This window comes from Malania oleifera, chromosome 3 (assembly GCF_029873635.1).
Source record: "Malania oleifera isolate guangnan ecotype guangnan chromosome 3, ASM2987363v1, whole genome shotgun sequence".
NCBI classification, from domain to species: domain Eukaryota; kingdom Viridiplantae; phylum Streptophyta; class Magnoliopsida; order Santalales; family Ximeniaceae; genus Malania; species Malania oleifera.
Window position 1 is genome coordinate 6,856,881 of NC_080419.1, and position 18,869 is coordinate 6,875,749.

General features: G+C 36.0%; 1 protein-coding gene across 2 annotated transcripts in view; it reads right to left on the reverse strand.

The window, feature by feature from the left end:
• Positions 1 to 18,869, reverse strand: part of LOC131152384 (alpha-mannosidase I MNS4) — a 124,139-nt gene that overhangs the window by 20,911 nt on the left and 84,359 nt on the right. The window contains exons 10-12 of one of the 2 annotated variants that reach the window (XM_058104235.1): positions 12,835 to 12,923; positions 12,614 to 12,695; positions 12,392 to 12,505 (exon numbers count right to left, since the gene is read on the reverse strand). The exons of the other annotated variant lie outside the window; for it this stretch is intronic. Coding sequence (XP_057960218.1) covers positions 12,392 to 12,505; positions 12,614 to 12,695; positions 12,835 to 12,923 — 285 coding nt within the window. The remainder of the gene's footprint in view (positions 1 to 12,391; positions 12,506 to 12,613; positions 12,696 to 12,834; positions 12,924 to 18,869) is intronic. 2 annotated transcript variants of the gene reach the window in all.

The following is an 18,869-nucleotide window of genomic DNA, read 5'->3' on the forward strand; positions in this document are numbered from 1 at the left end:
ATAATGCTTCCATATTTCACAAAACCAACACCATAACCATTCACAAAACCCTCTGATTTGTAGGTGTGAAATTTTGTCGCTGGAAGACCACCCGGCACCTCCACGTGCTAGTGCGTGAGAGCTGTTTCCGGCTAGTTTTGCCTTCGATTTCTTCCGGAATGCTTTAAATCCTTCCATAGACCATAACATCAAGTTGCTGGTCCTTTTTATGTTTTTTTTGTACAAAGATTCAACCTTTTCCAATCATTCACTTGTGGCGATTCATTAGTTGTTCTTTCGTATTATTAAGGTGATTGGTTGGTGCCTTGTGGCGGTGGCAGTGTCTGTAGGCTAATTTTTTGGGGAATGTGGCAGTGCTATGTCCGAATATTAGTGACTTGTTCGTGGTTGAATCAGTGGTTGACTCGTTTGTGGTTGTCTTGGTTGGTCTAGAAGTGTTCACTTTTGGAATTCCAAGAGCATTTTGTTTGCTGTATATTTTGGATTGCTTTTGTATTGAGGTAGTGTGTGTGTGTTAGAATGGCTGCCAAATCCCAAAAATGTGTTTCCCTTGTTAGGCACTTGTTCAAGTGAACAACGTACTATAACCGTCTCGAAGGAAGAGTATTCAAGGTTCTTAAAATATCAAGCATCCCAACAAGCATCTCATGACATTGCATCTTTTGCTCAAAAGGGTAATCCTACAATATGTATGTCATCTAGCATCTCTCTCACTAGTTCTTGGTTATCGACATTGCCACCACTGACTATATGACAAGTGTAACCAACTTCTTTTCTACCCTCCAGTACCTAAAAATCTACCTCAAGTGTCCCTTGCTGATGGGTTTGCTACTACAGTTAAGGGAATAAGAATAGTAAATCCTACTCTTTCCATCTCTCTTTGCTACTACAATTGGCATGAGACGTGAGGCTCCTAGATTTTACTACTTTAAGTCACTGTCTCCTCCCATTGCCTGCACATGTGATGCTATACCACTTCAAATCCATGTCTCCTTGGTCAACTGTCTTTGGACAAGTTGAAACAACTAGCTCCTATATTGAGTTTTGAGTCTAATCTTAAGTGTGAATCTTGTTAATTGGGAGAACATCATTGTGTTCCCTTTGCTTCCTAGGTCAGGAAATGGCTGCTTAGTCCTTTCTTACTGGTCCATTTAGATATTTGGGGTCCTAGCCATGTCTCATCGAAGTTGGGGTTTCGGCACTTTGTTACACTTGCCGATGTCTACTCCAGGATGACTTAGTTATATTTAATGAAGATCTTCTAAGTTATTTAACATCGTTGGTGCTTTCTTTTCTCAAATAAAAACTCATTTTGATATGCTAGTCACGATACTTTGTAGTGATAATGTTAAGGAGTATATCAACACCCAATTCATTGCTTAAATGACTAATTCTAGTATAATCCATCAGTCATCCTCTGTTCACACTCCACAACAAAATGAAGTCGCAAAGCGGAAAAACAAACATATTCTAGAAGTCACTCATATCAAATGAATGGTCCCAAAGTTTTTTTGGAGTGATGTCATGCTCAATGTTTGCTCTCTCATAAATAAAATGACATTCTCTGTCCTTGGTGGTAAAATCCCATATTATCTTCCCAAAGGCTCCTTTGTTCTCCCTTCTTCCTTGTTACATCCGATTGTGTGTCCTTTATCCTTTGTACTTTTCATTAATTCTTTGTCTCTGCTTATGTTACCTTTTTTAAGTATACACCATACTACGTTGATTCCTTGAGTTCTATTAACCTTGATGAGTCCTTTCCTTTATGTTGCCTTCCAGATCCTAAATTACTATCTATGCCCAATCTTCCTACATCTTCATCTAGTTTGAGTCCCTCTTCTCACTTGGATCATCCCACTTAACAGATATACACATGGCAACTCAAGGGAGGAGAGCCTTCTCAAATTATGCACCTTTAGTTCCCTCATCAAATGATCTTGTTTCCCATGATATTGACCCTTCTATAACTGTTTAGAAAGGTCAACACGGTTGTACCCAACATCCAATCTCAAATTTTGCTTGTCATGATTTCTTGTTCACCCTCATATTACTTCTTTGCTACTACTCTATTTTCTATTGCTCTTCCAAAATCTATTTCTAAAGCCTTATCCTATTCTGGGTGGAGGGCTGTAATGGTTGAAGAGATGTGTGCGTTGTGATAATGATACTTGATATTTATTACATCTTCCTCTTAATAAGTTTGTGGTTGGTTGTCACTGGATGTGCAATGTGAATGTCAATCCTAATGGTTCTATGGCTTGTTTAAAGGCCCACTTTGTTGCTAAGGGGCATACTCAGGTGGTGGTTTGGATGATTCAAACACATTCTCTCTAGTTGGTAAATTTGCCTCAATATGTTTGTTCATCTCCTTAGCCACTACTTTTCTTTGGCCACTACATCAGTTGGATGAGAAAGATGCCTTTTTGCATGGTGATTTTCAAAAGGAGGTCTATATAAAAGAACCACTCGAGTTCTTTGCTCAAGGAGAGTCAGACTAAGTGCATCGGCTCAAGAAATCATAGTATGGTTTAAGATAGTTTCCCATACATGGTTTGGTCGATTCAATACTATAGTACTTAAGTTTGGCCCTTTAAAGTGTGCAGTAGATCACTCTATATTTTATCAGCTAGGTCAATTCAGTGTTGTAATACTTGAGTTTGGCCATTGACAATGTGTAGTAGGTTACTCTATATTTTTTCGTCACCATACTCCATCCGACAGGATATTGCTTATTGTTTATGTGGATGATATTGTAATTATTGGTGATGATGATCAAGGCATCGAGGACCTAAAGATTTTCCTATAGACTAATTTCAAATCAAAAGACTTGGGACCAATGAAGTACTTCTTGGGTATAGAAGTATCGAGGTCTCATATGGGAACCTTATGTTCTTAATCTTTTAGATGAGATTGGGTTGTTGGGACCCAAACTTGGTGATACACCCACAGACTCCAACAAATATGGGTGATTTTTTGCTTAACCCAAGATAGTACTAAAGACTTGTTGGAAAGTTCAATTATCTCTCAATCACCTAATCAAACATATCTTTCACAACAAGTGTTATGATTTAGTTTCTCGATTCTCCAACAAGTCACTAAGATGCAATATTCTCGCATCTTGTAATATCTCAAAGGTGCATTTAGGAGAGATCACTTATATTAGGATTGGGATCACATTCATATTCAGGGATATATAGATGAAAATTGAGCCGGGTCACCTTTCGAAAGAAGATCTACAACCAGGTACTATATCTTTGTTGGTGGTGGTAATTTGGCTTCTTGGAAGAATAAGAAATAAACTATGTTGGCCAGGACAAGTATTGAGTCAGACTATAGGGCCATGGTTCACACATGTGCACTTGCTTGGCTAAAGAACAAGTTGGAAGAACTAGGTTTTCCATATTCTCAATCTACGAAGTTGATATGTGATAATTCAGCTACTATTCATACTGCTTCCAACCTAGTCCTCCATGAGTAGCCAAAGCATATTGCCACTTTATTTGGGAGAAACTTGTGCAGAAGCTCTTTACAACCACTCACGTGAAGTCTGATTTGTAGCTTGCTTATTTATTCACTAAATACTTGGGAGATGCTCATGTTAAATTCATTTGTAACAAGCTAGGAGCATATAATATAAATGCTCCAGCTTGAGGGGGAGTGTTAATAGTTATTTTGATCATTTAGCATTACTAGTATGTGCTAGTGTTTTGTTAGTAAGTGTGAATTAGCAAAGGTATTATGATCATTGGAATGTACTTGACACATATTATAAATTAAGGGAGAGACCTATCGTTGAGGGGAGTTTTTCCATTTTACTCAATTGTTCAACAGCTATTTATTTGATTTTATATTTTCTTGACAACTATAAAATATGGGCATTGACAGAGACATGTAACAATGTTACAATACAACACAAATACAAGAATAAAATAAATGTTTTAAATATTTGGCATGACAAGCCAAGGACATGCTAATTAAAAACTATAAAATATTATAGTTGAATATATTATAAATGATGAATATTCAATTCTAATAAATACAAATTCATTTCCCTTGTTTGTTTACTTTTGCAAAAATTCTCAATATATAACTATGTTTCATTGATAATGTTAACTATTAATTATATACTTTTTGTATTGTTAATGGACATTTTGGTCATTTAGAATTATTAGTATGTGCTACTGTTATGTTACTATGTGTGAGTAAGGGTATTATGGTCATTGGAATTTACTGGACATACATTATAAATAGAGGGAGAGACCTAGGATTACGGTTGACATTAGGTCATCCATTTTACCCTATTATTGAACACGATACTAGAGCAAGATCCAAGCAAAATGCTAAATGCATAGCCGTCACCAAATGAAACCCTAAACATCATACCCAAGCAAACCTGCTGCCATAGAAGGATCATCTACATCACCAAAGACCAGAAGCAGGTTCAATAGTTGCCAGAAAACAATGCAATCACTAGAAAAATCCTGGACACTGCTGTTTTTTTCAAAACCTCAAGAAACTCCTCATATTTTGCAAAACCAAGCCACAAAACTTGCCAATCTGCTAGCCTGCAAAATTTCATAGCCACAGGAGCCCCCATGTGCCACCACAAGCCGACCAAAAGCCAGTAGCTCCAACTCCATGTGGCAATGCGCGAATGTTTGAGCAACCCTTTTGCACCAATTTCATCTTGAATGTCTTGAATCCTTCCCTACACCAAAATATCAAGTTTATTTGTCATGCTATTTGTTCAAATATCTCAACTTTTTTAGTTGCTCAAGTGACGCATTTTGGGAATAATTGTTTGGTAATACCCGAAGCTATTTGACAATGTTTATTGAGTTTTTGAGGCCTAAAACAGTGGTATTTGTTTTGTTTGTGATTCGCTTTTATCTTGTCCGTGGTCTGCTTGTGGTTTGCTCTAGTTGTCAAAGTTTGTGTATTGGATGGTGTCCATAAACTCCAAAAGGATGTTGTTCGCTGTGATTTTGATTTGCTGTTGTATCGAGGTTGTGTGTGGTGGGATGGAGTCCCCAAATCCCAAAAGCATGTTACCATCATCAATCACTTGTTTGGGTGAATAACATACTATAACTATCTCATAGGATTAGAGGAGTATTTAAGGTTTCTATGGTACCAGGCATCCTAACAAGCATCTCATCACATTGCATCCTCAGCTCAAAAAGGAAATCCTACAGTCTATGCATCATCTAGTATCTCTTTCACTAGTCCTTGGGCTATCAACTCTGCATTCATTGACCATATGACAAGTGCAATAAACTTCTTTTCTAGCCTCCAGTATTCTAAAAATCTACCCCAAGTCAACCTACCTGATGGGTCCACTACTATAGTTAAGCGGATAGGAACAATAAATTCTTCTCCATCACCCTTTCTTCTGTTTCTTAATTTCCTAAATTCCCCTCCAGTTTCATCTCTGTTAGTAAGATTACAAAATCCTAAATTTTTTTTAACCCTCTTTCCTAATTCTATGGTTATTCAGGATTGGATGATGAGGAAGATAATTGGCACAGGATGTGGGGCTAGTGGACTTTATTACTTTGAGTCGCTGTCTCCTCCCATTGCCTGCAATGTCGCTACTACACCACTTCAAATCCATTGTCATCATGGTCTCCGTATTTGCACAAGTTAAAACAGCTAGTTCCTACTTTCAGTCCTGTGACTAATCTTGAGTGCGGGTCTTCTCGATTGGGAAATATCAATATTTTCCCTTTGCTTCCTGAATCCATAAATGGGTAGTTAGTCCTTTCATGTTACTTCATTCTGATTTTTTGGGTTCCTAGTCATCCCACATCAAAGCTGTGGTTTAAAATACTTAGTTACATTTTTTGATGACTACTCCAGCCTCCAAGATGATTTGGTTGTATTCAATGATGATCTAAGTACTCAGTTTAATTATGATATGCCAGTCAAGACACTTCGTAGCCATACTGCCAAGGACTACTTTAGTACCCAATTTACTACCAATATGACTAACTCCGTTATGATCCATCAGTCATCTTGTACCCACACCCCACAAGAAAATGAAGTTGCAAAGCAGAAAAAACAGACATTTCTCAAAGTCACTTGTACCATATCGTATCAAATGAATGTCCCTAGAGTTTTTTTTGGAGTGATGTTGCGCTCTTTGCTTGCTCTCTCATCAATAAAATTCCATCCTCTATCCTAGATGGTAAACTCCCAGTTTCTTCCCTAAGTCTCCTTTGTTCTCACTTTTTCCTCGTATACTCAGCTGTGTGCCCCTGGTCCATCTATTTAAGTCCAAGAATGGATAATCTTTTCCTCATTTCCACACCCATCTGAACTACCTTCAGAAGAGCATAAACCTTTTGGCCTCTAAATTTATCAAAGTTACCCCATAGCAAAAGATTCACCCTCACTCCTAAAACCATCATTTTCTTATTAATCCTATCCACACCAGCTTCTAAATCCTTTACTATAATCCCCCTTTCAACACCTATCATTGGAGAGTCACTTGAAGTGAACTCCTCTGCATGATATCCAATAAAGGTGCAGAAACATCAACCAAAACCCAAGAGTAAATGGATTGAAGTTGCCTTCCAGTGAAGAGAAAATAGCTTCTTGATCTTTCTCCAAAACCGAAGCAAGTTGAACTTGGGCCTGCTTTGGAGAAGGAGAAGAATCCAAAGGCTACTAATTTATACAGTATTTTGAACTTTGTACCTGAATTCCATTAGATCCAAATTTTTGGGCCTGCGATGAGCAAAGGGCCTGCTTCAGAAAAGGAAGAGAATCCAGAAGCCTCTCAGTAAAATAGTAGATTGAACTTTGGGCCTGAATGCTACTGGATCCAACTTTCTAGGCCTAGGTTGAGTACAGGGCTTGCTTTAGAGAGCCTTCCTAAGATAGGCCTGAATGCCCTTGATGCTTATCAAATGATAGGGCCTAAAATGGAGGCCCAGTAGGCACTAAATTATCTTTTGCATAGAGGCCCTTGTTAACTCCCAATTGGACTCAAACTTGAGTCCTCCATGCCTAAAACCTAATTATTTTTTGGAACATTTCGTCTTACCTTTAATAGGTAAGTGTATAATTTGCCCACAAAATTTTTTACATAAAATTACAAACAGTGCAAATATTTCATGCACAAAAATATTTTTATTTTTTGAAAGAAAGACTAAAAACTCCTAAAAGATGTATTGTAAATTAATTTGTGAACAAAAGTATCCTTATTTCTAAAAGTAAATTTGTATAAGATACACATTCCTAAAAGAGGTAAATTTATATATTATATATGCAAGTATAGATGGTGCAAATCATTTTATTGCCAGAAATATTCCTAACTTTCGCAAGTAAGATCAAATATTCTTAAAAGTAAATTCCTATAAGATATATAGAAAGTAAATTCAACCAAAATTATAAAAAAACTACATTTACAATGTCAAAGTTAATTTTGAATTTATAGAAAATAACATTCATTTTGTTAAAAAAAAAAAATGTCATATATAATATTTACATCTATATCTACACAGACTACACCATAAGAAAAAATTAATAAAAGTACAAATGAAGTAAATCATTTTTTGGAAAAAATGTCTCTACATTTTAACAGCAATACAAAATATTGCTAAAATAAAATAAAAAATCAATCAAACAACAACAAAACCAAGTCTTAGTCTCACTAAGTGAGGTCGGTTATATGAATCCTTTTCCGCCAATTTATGCGATCATAGACCATTTCTTTTGATAGATTCAAGGATATTAAATCCTTACTCACTATCTCCTCCCAAGTTATTTTAGGTCTACCCCTACCCCTTCTACTGCCCCCCTCCCCCCCAAAAAATAGTAACTGAGTCACTCTTCCTCACAGGTGCACATAGGTGTACTATGTGGCCTACGTTGCAAGTGTCCATACCATCTGAGTCGTCCCTCCCTTATCTTATCTTCTATAGGAGCTACACCTAACTTATCACGAATATGTTCATTCCTTAATTTATCTTTCAATGTTATACAACTCATCCATCTAAGCATTCTCATCTCGGCAACTTTTACTTTTTGAATATTATATTTCTTCATTGCCCAACATTCTGATTCATATAGCATAGCTGGTCTTATAGCTGCCCTATAAAACTTCCCTTTCAATTCTAAGGGTATTCACAGAGCACACTTGAAGCACTTCTCCATTTTACCCAACTTGCTTTAACTATATGCATTACATCATCTTCAATTTCTCCTTCAGCTTGCATAATAAATCCAAGGTATCAAAATCTACAAGTGCTATTTATTTTTTCATCATCAAGTTTAACTTTGTCTCCAATATTCCTCATATCATTACTAAAATTGCATTTCACATATTCTGTCTTATTTCTACTTATCCTAAAGCCTCTAGATTCCAAAGCTTCTCTCCATAATTCTAACTCAGTCTCTACTCCGTCCCTAGTTATTAATAATGAAGATTCTAGGTAGCAAATCAAAATTTGGAAATGATGAAGTTATTAATATTTTCATGGGAATTGATGAAGTCATATACTAAGATTTTTGTAAAATAAAAAATAATGAAAATCTACTTATAATTTTTATCTATAATATTATGTAAATATTAAAATTTAATATTTCTCATAACTTTAATTAAAGTATTCTTGCCATGTCATATCTTATATTTTTTTAAAAATTTTTGTTCTTGTACTTACATAATAGCATTTCATGTCGATATTTTTATTTTTTAATTTTAAAAAAAATATTAAATTTACAAATAAATTTCAATATTCGCACTTATATTTGTAAACTAATTTATGACAATATATTATTAGTTTATTTTAAATATATGTAATTTATTAAAAATTATCAAAATATTTAATTAAATATTATACAATCACGTGCAATGCATGTGACATATTTACAAGTACTTACATATATATATATATAAAGATTAAAAATAGGGAGCCCAACAACCATCTTCTTTTAAAATTTATTTTTCAAAAGTCAAGTTTATATATGGACGACATTAAAATTTTATCCAAATTTAGTGGAACTTAACTATATTCTTGACCATTTTGTCTTACTTTTAATAGATAATTGTATTTTTGTCTACAAAATGATTTACACTATTCATGCTATATATATATAGCGTGTGTTGTGAATTGAAGCCCTATTTTCTAGTGACGCAATAGAACTTATCAGTAGAAAAAATCAATTTAGATAGTTCTTCGTGGCTTTGGTGGCAACTTGATCAACGCGTTATTGGTTCAAGGGAAGCTCCCAGAGGTTATTTGTATTCCACAAAAAGCCCCGCCCACATTGTCATTCAAGATTTCTTTGCCCACTATTGGTCAAACCACCTAAGCACTACACCCAATGTGAGTAGGATTGCATAGTCAAGCTTCATAATTGGCAAAACAAGCACCGTGGAAATACATGCCACTCAACCAAAGAAAGATGACAACACAAAACAGTCAAGTCAACACCATTTATTTATTTATTTGGATAGAAAAATAAATTCTTTAGATAAAGAAAGAATGCACACTCCAGAGAAGATATCTCCTCAACAAAATTTGGGAATTCCTAGAAAAACAAAACATAAAAAATAAAATACGAAAAATAAAATACAGCAAACTCAAATCATCACAGCCTTAGACGGGACTTCCAATCCCGCTAAACATCCGTCAAACACATCCCCTTAAGATTTACATTGCCCACGCACCACAAAGAAGCCATAAAAATCACCTTTTCCATGCCAACAATATCGAGTCTTCCTCCCTAAAAAAATATGCAAGTTTTTGTTCCTTTCGCAAGCCCTATAATACTACAAATAAAGCTCAATTCAATAAAGCAATACCTTAGTTCCTCCTCCCTAAACCCACAAAAGATATTACCAAAAACTCCTCCATTGTTCTTGGACAAAGCCAACTTTCTCCAAAATAATTGAATAACTTATTCTAAACCTTCCAGCAAAATCACAATGCAAGAAATGATGAGTCTCTGTGCCTGTTGATGCAAAATTGAAGACCAATTGATTCTAACAACTGATTGCAAAATTGATCATTTGAACCTTCAATTCATAGATGTGGATCACGAACATATGAATGGGAACATTCCCATCACAGACATTTGGTTGTATCTTTAATTTTCTTCACTCCTTCCCATGTCAGTTAGGTGAAGTAGTAATTTAATATGGTACCAGAGCTGATTACCAGGAGGTCATAGGTTCTAGTCTTTTTGCCCATGTTTATTCTCATTTCTTAAGAATCATATTATTCCTTATAATGGGTGGTGTTTATTGTTTGTTTATCTCCCCACGTGCTGTTGGGCTACACTTGCAAGGGAGTGTTAAGCCCTAATATTCATTGTTGGCACACAATCTAACAACTTAAATTGTAACCTAACATGGTATTAGAGCAAGTTACCAAGAGGCCTCGAGTTCTAGTCCTGTTGCCCGCGTTTAATGTAAGTTTGTTAAAAAAAAATTATCTTGTTCCCAATATGGGTGTTATTCATTGTGTGTTATCTCTCCACATGCAATTGGGTTGCATGTGTGGAGTGTTAAGGCTTGATATATATTGTTGGCCCATAACCTAACAAGCTTTTAGGTAGTGTAGTAATCTAACATGGTATTAGAGTTGGTTACCAGAAGGTTCGGGGTATAATCTTGTTGTCCACATTTAACGTCAGTTTGTTAAAAAAATTATCGTGTTCTCAATATGGGTGTTATTCATGGTGTATTATCTCTCCGCATGCAATTAGACTGCACATGCTGGGGAGTTTTAAGGCTTGATATACACCCATATTGGGATCAAAATAATTTTTAAACATCACACAATAAACATGGTGAGATAACAACAATGAATAACACCCACACTGGGAACAAGACAATTTTTTAAACAAACTTACATTAAGTGCGATAACAAGACTCAAACCCTAGACCTCCTAGTAACCAACTCTAATACTATGTTAGATTACTGCTTTACCTAAAAGCTTCAAGTTGTTAGTTTGTGGGCCAAAAATGTATATCAAGCCTTAACATCAATAACTAGAATGAGAAAAAAAAAAAAAGGAATGTCAACACATCGGGGAAAAAGCAATTGATCTTACAATCTGAAATAATAAAAAGGCAGTTTTACTCTTACGACTCTAATTCCTAGTTTTATAAGAATCCCAGTATCCATTGACAATCCAACACAATTAATAAAGCCTGTCAGTAGTCCAAAATAACAAAATTTATCTCAATATTGTTGAGTCACTTTAGATGATTGGATGCGTCAAATGTCCAATTGCAGCACAAATTCTATTCTATCCTCGCTATATCTCACCACCACACATAAGAATATACATTATATATATATATATATAAAGGGCATCCCCGGGCCACAAGGCTCCCCCTTTGCAAGGTAGGGGGAGGGTTGTTGCAATCTACATAGCCTTACCCGTACTTTTATGTAGATAGATTGTTTCCTTTAAACTTGAACCCATGGCCAACCGGCCACAGAAGAGCAACCTTACCATTGATCCAAGACCCACCCTCTACTCATAAATATATATATATACTTCAAAAGTCATTTTACAATCCAAGTTTATCCAACATGGTGAATTGTCAAAAATTATAAAATATATCTCAATAGTATGGACATTTCTGTCATGTATCATACAAATGTCTAGAAATTGTTATATAACAAACCAATAGATCCATTTTTCAAAGTGTAATCAGCTTTCAGGTTTCTTTACAAATTCATCCAAGCTGCATAAGAGCCAAAACAAAATGGATCCAATTGAAAAGAGTAATCAGCTGTCTGGTTTCTAGGAATTGGGGAATGGCTGCAGCATCATGAATGGCAACTAAGGGAGAGAACCAACCTTTCTTATGCATTTACTTAATATTGTCAAATCCATGTGGAGAGGAGAAGACTGTAGAACTGACATAACAAGTGCCAACAGATGGAAGAGCTAAAATTGCTTACACCTCCACCTTGTTACTGCCAGCCCAACACCAAACCAACCATCAATAAATTTCAATTGGTGGTTCGAAGTACACTAACTAGAACCATCATCCATTGCAAATGGTAAAGTCCTAAGCTATCAAAGAGCAGTTTGCAGATTCAAGTACTAAAAGCAACATGTTCACTCCCTTAAAAAAAATTCAAAAGCAATCACTTCACACTTCACCAAAACCAAAAAAAAAACGCTAAGTTTAGGACCATCATATTCAGATAGCCACTCCCAGTCCATGACCTCAACTAGTGGACTTTATCCAGTACAACAGAAAAGCATAGCTGCTTGTAGAGGTAGAGTAATTTAATAGCTATAATGTACATCCAGTAAATTTATCAGACCTTTGAACAGTCTGCTATAAATCCACTGGAAAATTTAACCAAGATTGAAGAAGAGATTGATCCCTGAAATCATACATTTGTAGTTAGAATACCTGAACACTGAGTGTAGCAAGATTAAAGCCCTCTGGAGTGAAGCCATATCTTTTCCAAACACTAAAGAAAGCAGCATGCGTTCGAATAGCAGGATCAATGTCTCCAGCCAAAACCTTTCAAAAAATGGAAAAATAAGTTTCACTTATTCCTTGTCAATAATAATTTTCAATGTCCAACAATCAACTGCATATTCATAGAGAATCCCACAGCATAGCATGTACCTGGAGGCCTGGCCAGAATGCCTGCAAACTGTTAAATAGCGGCCAGACAATAGCACCAGAGTTCATATTTACCTCTACATACCTACAAAGTACAGTAAAATCACCAGACAGTTTGTGCTGGGATCAGAACCAAAATAAAAAATTAAAAAAAGAAAAAAAATATAAAAAGGGCAAGGAAACACATAGTTACTTTGTGGCACATAATAGCCACAATCTTATACCAAGGATCATTGTACAGATAGTGCATTGCAGCCCTGTAAGCCTCTTGGAATATGAATAGATACTCTTCATCTCCGAATAATAAGTAAGCCTGAAGTGAAATAATGAATTGCTTCAAATATTTTTTTTTAGAAAAAAATGAATTCATTATTTTGTGCCAAAGAGGAGGGACTTGGCATCCATGCACGTGTGTGCTTGTATATGCTTTGAATTTCAGTGGCTACATGGTACTCGTAAAAATTACATGTTAACCATTGAAATGTGATGGCAAGGTTGGGAAGGTTAGTGCAATGTCTTTATATCACAATAGACAACAGAGCAATGCCAGTATTCTTCAATATTTTTTTTTTTTTTTCAGAAGATGAGCTAATGTGGAACCAACCACATACATCTCGTGTAAGAACATAATAGACTATGGGACAATTAGAAGTAAAAGAAAAACCAAGCTTCCCAAAGCCTGTTATGAGATAAAAGCATTGTTGTTTGTGTGGTCATCTTCTTATAGGTTTAGGAGATCGAGTTACTTCACAATGAATCAACACTTCTTCCCCTAAGACTCTTGTCACTTTTAATTAAATTTTGTTTAAACAAAGATATATTGAGACACTCTGCCTGGAACCCATCAACCAGCAATACAACAAAGATAGCTCGGAGGCCTTTAAAGATCCAGAGTTCAATCTTGCTCAAATTAAAACCATAATTTTCCAGAGAGCTCTCAGTGCTAAAAAAGATTTAGGCTTCAGTATATAATATTAAACCAGCACTGGAAAATTCCTGAGTATTCTTTACAATGTGTGGGGTCCATCCAGGTAGTGTCATTATCTGGCCACAGATTACTGACTGCTATAGCCACACAACTCAGGTTTACTTGATGCACTGCAAGAACAAAGTATTTTCTCGATTTAAGATGTTTCAAAAAATGGTTAGCACACATTTTGATGTGAAGGACGGATGGTGAATTCCATGATCATCTCAAAAGATCATGGGATAAGACAGTTGACTAGTTGTGTAGATACAGCTGCAAGAAAATGGAGCTTCTGAAAGGAAGAACTAAAGTTTGGTGGTTGCACAGTCTTTCTTTTTTGAGATAACAAAAACTTTATTAATGTAAGAAAGAAGAAAAAAATAATTACAAGAAAAAGGGGACTAACCATCCTCCATCGCTGCAAAAACAAAAGAGAAAAGAAAGAAACAAACAAAGTATTTACATCATTGCTGCCTTCCAATCCTCTGAACATCAGACAGCAAAAGACCCTTAAAAACCCCAAAGAATAAGCCCAAAATGCAGCCAAGAATGACGTTTTCTCCCAAATCAAATGTGTTAGTCGTCTGATCTCTGAATATCCTGGTGTTCATTTCAAGTCAAAGAGTCCACAATATAGCAAAAACAAAACCTTTTCTTTTTTATCTTCCCACCAAAACTGTACCAATACCAATCTTCACCACTGCAGGAAAACAAATTATGTCACATTGTTCTTGCCACCTCAAAATGTCGGAATAAATGACAATTAGTCTCTTTCCTTGCCACCCATCAAGAAAATGTCAGGACTAAGAGCTTTATAAGGCCTCCGAATCTGAAGCAAGTCATTTGTATTAAACCTTTTAAGAGCCAAAATCCATATGAAAGCTCAAATCTTAAAAGGAACAGCAGCCTTCTGTATTACTGTACTCAGATGAAGAAGGGCTGGGGATAATAGACTTGGTCAGATGAACAAAAAATAAAAATAAAAACTTAAAGATAATGAACCAGAAGATTCCACAATCCAAAGCCTGCTCTCCCCCTTGGTTTTGGAATGAATAAATTCAGAATACTCAACAGGTAAGTGAGCCCTTCTATCTCTCTCTCATTGAGATTCCTAAAAAGTGGATGTCCCAAGACACAAGACCCCTCTTAGATGAATAGATTCAGAAATATGCACAGATGAAAGTCTATATAGATGGGGCACAACATATTCAAATGAAGTCTCACCCACCCACATATCTTCCCAAAAGAGAACCCTATCCCCAACACTTACAGAAAAATGAATGAGAGGAAAGAGGAAAAACAGAAACATGATAGACAGATTTCCAAGGGCATACATGAGAACCAATTCCACTCCCCTTAGTATCCCACCCATTCCTATGAATACTTGCTCTTTATTACTTTGTGCCATAAGGAACCAGACACTAAGAAGAATCTCAATAACCATTTTCCTACTACAGAAACGTTTTTAGAAACCAAACTACCAATGCCCAGGCCTCCCTCAGATTTTGGTCTCCTAACTGCCACCCAACTAATAAGAGGATCCCTCTTATCCTCTCTAATAACAGACCACGAAAAATCCCTCATAAGCTTCTCTAAACTCCTGGCTACTTTCATAGAAATTTGAAAAAGAAAGGTACAAATAGGAATATTAGAGAGACAAGCACTGATGAGAGTAATCCTACCACCCAGGGAAATATAAGCCTTCTTCGACCCTTCTATTATCTTTCCTACCCTCTCAAACACCAGATCCCAAAAAGCAGTGCACAATGGATTATACCCAAGAGGAAGGCCAAGATACAAAATGGGCGAAGACAACAAATCGCACCCTGCAAGAGATCTAAAAACTTCCAACTCCCTGCTGCTCAAATTAACACCAGCAAAACCATTTTTAACAAAATTAATTTTCAGTCCTGAAAGCTCCTAAAAACTTTTTAGCAATGTGAGTACCTTACAAATTTTATCAGTACTATTCTCTAAAAAGGAAATATTATCAGCAGAAAATTGTAAGTGAGACACCTCTACCTTATGCCTACCTACCTCCAAACCCCTAATCACACCATATTCCTGAAAACACGACACCAGCCTACTCAAACCATCCACGACCAATGTGAACAAGAACAAAGATAATGGATCCACTTGTCATTATCCCCTAAACATCTCAAACCAGTCCCTAGGCTTACCATTAATAATCACACACAAATTGGCCAAGCTAAGGAAATCTTTGATCCATTTAAGCCATAAGAACCCAAAGTCCTTCTAAACCATCACCTTGTCCAAGAATCCCCAATTAACCATATCATAAGCTTTCTCATAATCTAATTTAAAATTAATGCCCTGTTTTCCTCTCCTTTTAGCATTCTCTACCACTTCTTTAGCTACCAAACTTCAGCAAGAATCTTATAGATGCTAGTGACTACGCCAATAATTTTGAAATCTCCCACCTTCCGCAACCACTTTCTTTTTTTCGAGGAAATTGCCCATGATTGTGTAAATTGGCAAAAAAAAAAAAAAAAATGATTCATGTAACTGACCCCACCTAGTGGGACTTAAGGCTTGGTTTGTTTTTGTTGTTGTAACACAATAAAAAGAGGAATTAATCCAATAAACCACGCTCCTCTAATCTGTCTAAACCTTTGAACTTTTAAAAATGCTATCCTTTTGATCCCTAATACTCCCAAACACCTCTTAGTTCCACAACCTTAACCCTATCTTTAACGAAACTCAGCTTCTTCAGAGCCCAAAATCTGCCCACCTTGAACCTGCTTCCACCATTCCCGAATTCTTTCCCAAAGAGACAAATGAGCAAATCACATATTCTCAAATCTAAAGGGAATGGGTCCCCATTGAATGGCATTAGAATCCAGAAGAATAGGGCCATAATTGGAGGTAGGTCTCACCAACACCTCTTGTACAATGTTCAAAAACAGCTCTTTCCAAACATTTGTAAAGAGGGATCTATCATTGCAAGAACAAGTCCTATCCCCCTAAGTCCGCCCAAGTTAAACTGCCATTAGTTAAGGGAACATTTTGAGACCACAATCGTGAATAAAATTACCGAATCTTTGCATCCTACTATTCACCCTAGAGACCCCCGGCCTCTCCCTCGTATTATGAACAACATTAAAATCACTCCCCACGTCTCCCTCAAGAAAATGGTGAGGATTATCGAGACACATTTGCTACTGTAGAAGAAGATAAATTCCATCTTGAGTTTTGGTTTCTGCAATAAATCTTGATAGGAATTTACAACAGTTTGATGATAGAATGCTTTTCTACATGGAGACTTGGGAGAAGAAGTTTACATTGAAGTTTGAAAGTTGAATAGTGATCCCAAGAGGGGAGGGGGTGAATTGGGTTATTAAAAATCTTTAAGTTCCTTTTTCAAATTTGTACTTACTTGTTTAATACACAACAAAACTTAATTAAACCAATCAATTCACAATCAAAACTCAAACAATCCACAAATTGACAGAAAACTTAAACAACCAATTAAATTAAGAGTAACCAACCACAAATACCAAACCAATCACAATTTGAAGACCTTTGCGGAATTTCAGCTTTTTGCTTTTGTAAGCAGCCCTGTAAGTAAATTGCAAGCCCTGTTTTTGAATTGATTTTATTGTGTTCTCTTAATTAAGATTTCCGCAAATTAACCCAACGTACTCCCTTATAGGTTTCCGAAAACAGTTAATTGAAACTTACTTTCGTTAAATTTAGAGTCTTCTTTTTAATTAAACGTTTAAGCCCTACAACCTGCACTTAGCACATACACACAATATATGAAGTAATGAAATTTAAAAGAATAGGGAAAGAAGAACACCACGTTTTTACGAGGTTCGGCTTATCCCCAACCTACTTCCTCGCCTTTGGCTAATACCGCCAAAGGATTCTACTATGAATGCTCCTTTCCGAGTGGGGCAAACCTTTTACAAAAATCTCTCTTTTTTAGGAAGAGAAACCTCTCCAAGCGATCTGCCCACGCTTAGTTCAACGACACAAATCAGCTTTGAATCGTCAAAGTACAACAAGAAAGATACAAGAACCAGTGTACAAGATAACTCTCAAAACAGAGCAAATTTGTACAAGTTAGAGCACTTAAATATACTTCAATCAAATATAAAGATAGAAAGTATTAAGCTCAAGTTTAGAGATCACCAAGGGTTCTTTAATGATTGAGGATACTCTGTCTTAGAACTGTAGGTTTATGAATCGGCAGCAATTCAAATGAGTTCTCCCAGATGGAGTGTGAGCAAGAAAGAGCTTTGTGAGAGATTGAGAGTTGAATGCTTGAATGCTATGTGATTGCTTGGTTATTTGATTTCTTGGGTTTAAAGGAGTATTTATAAACATTTTAGGATGAGTTTCCCTGTTTCCCAAGTTACTTGGAGTGTCCACCAAGTTTTTATAACATTCATATTTGAAAAACTAATTTTTAGAATTTTCCCGTTAAAGTTCAAAATTTAAAAATCTCGTAGAGTCAGTCGGCTGGATAGGCGACTGGATGGGTAATTTTATAGGGTCAGTCGGATGGACAGGCAACTGAGACCCTTCTGTCTGCCATAAATAAATTCCAAGAAATTGTCAGTCGGCTGACTGAACACAGTTCAAAAAGAGTCAATCGGCTGGGCTTGTCAGTCGGCTGACTGATCTCTGTTCAAAATGGTCAGTCGTTTGGGCATTTTTTTTTTTAATAGATATGTTTGCCAGTTAGTTGGGAAAATTCAGTGTATTCTACTCAGTCGGCTGACCAGTTTCATTTTCTGAAAATTTTCCATTTTTTATTTTTAAATCCTTGTAAGTTAAAAAACTCAAATGTAATTTTTCAAAATCATTTTCTAGGGTTTTTAAAAAACAGGTCTCTAAGTCTATGATGCATCCTAATGAGCTTCATAATTCTAAATTATATTTGAACTGAAGTACTTACAAACGACTTTCTAAACATAAACTCTTTAAGCACTAAGTCTTCAATCTTTTTGTCCATCTCTTGAGGTTCAGCTTGACTTCAAGTCCCAATTGCCTTTAAGCTTTAAGTTTCACATGTATTGCTTCTATACTCCGGTAAGCTTTCATTTGATTGGCTTTAATTGCTAAGCTTCCTTCCAAGAAAACTTTGTTCAATCTTGAAACATTATCACTTAACAACACATGTTAATATATCCTTCATTTGTTATCATCAAAACAAGATTGAAAAACCTAGTTAGGCCAACAAAGTTCCTCTAGGTTTTTCATGCCAAAAGACAGCGGGAAAAGTTTGTTGCTCTATATGGTTTGAAGAAGTCATCTACGGCATGG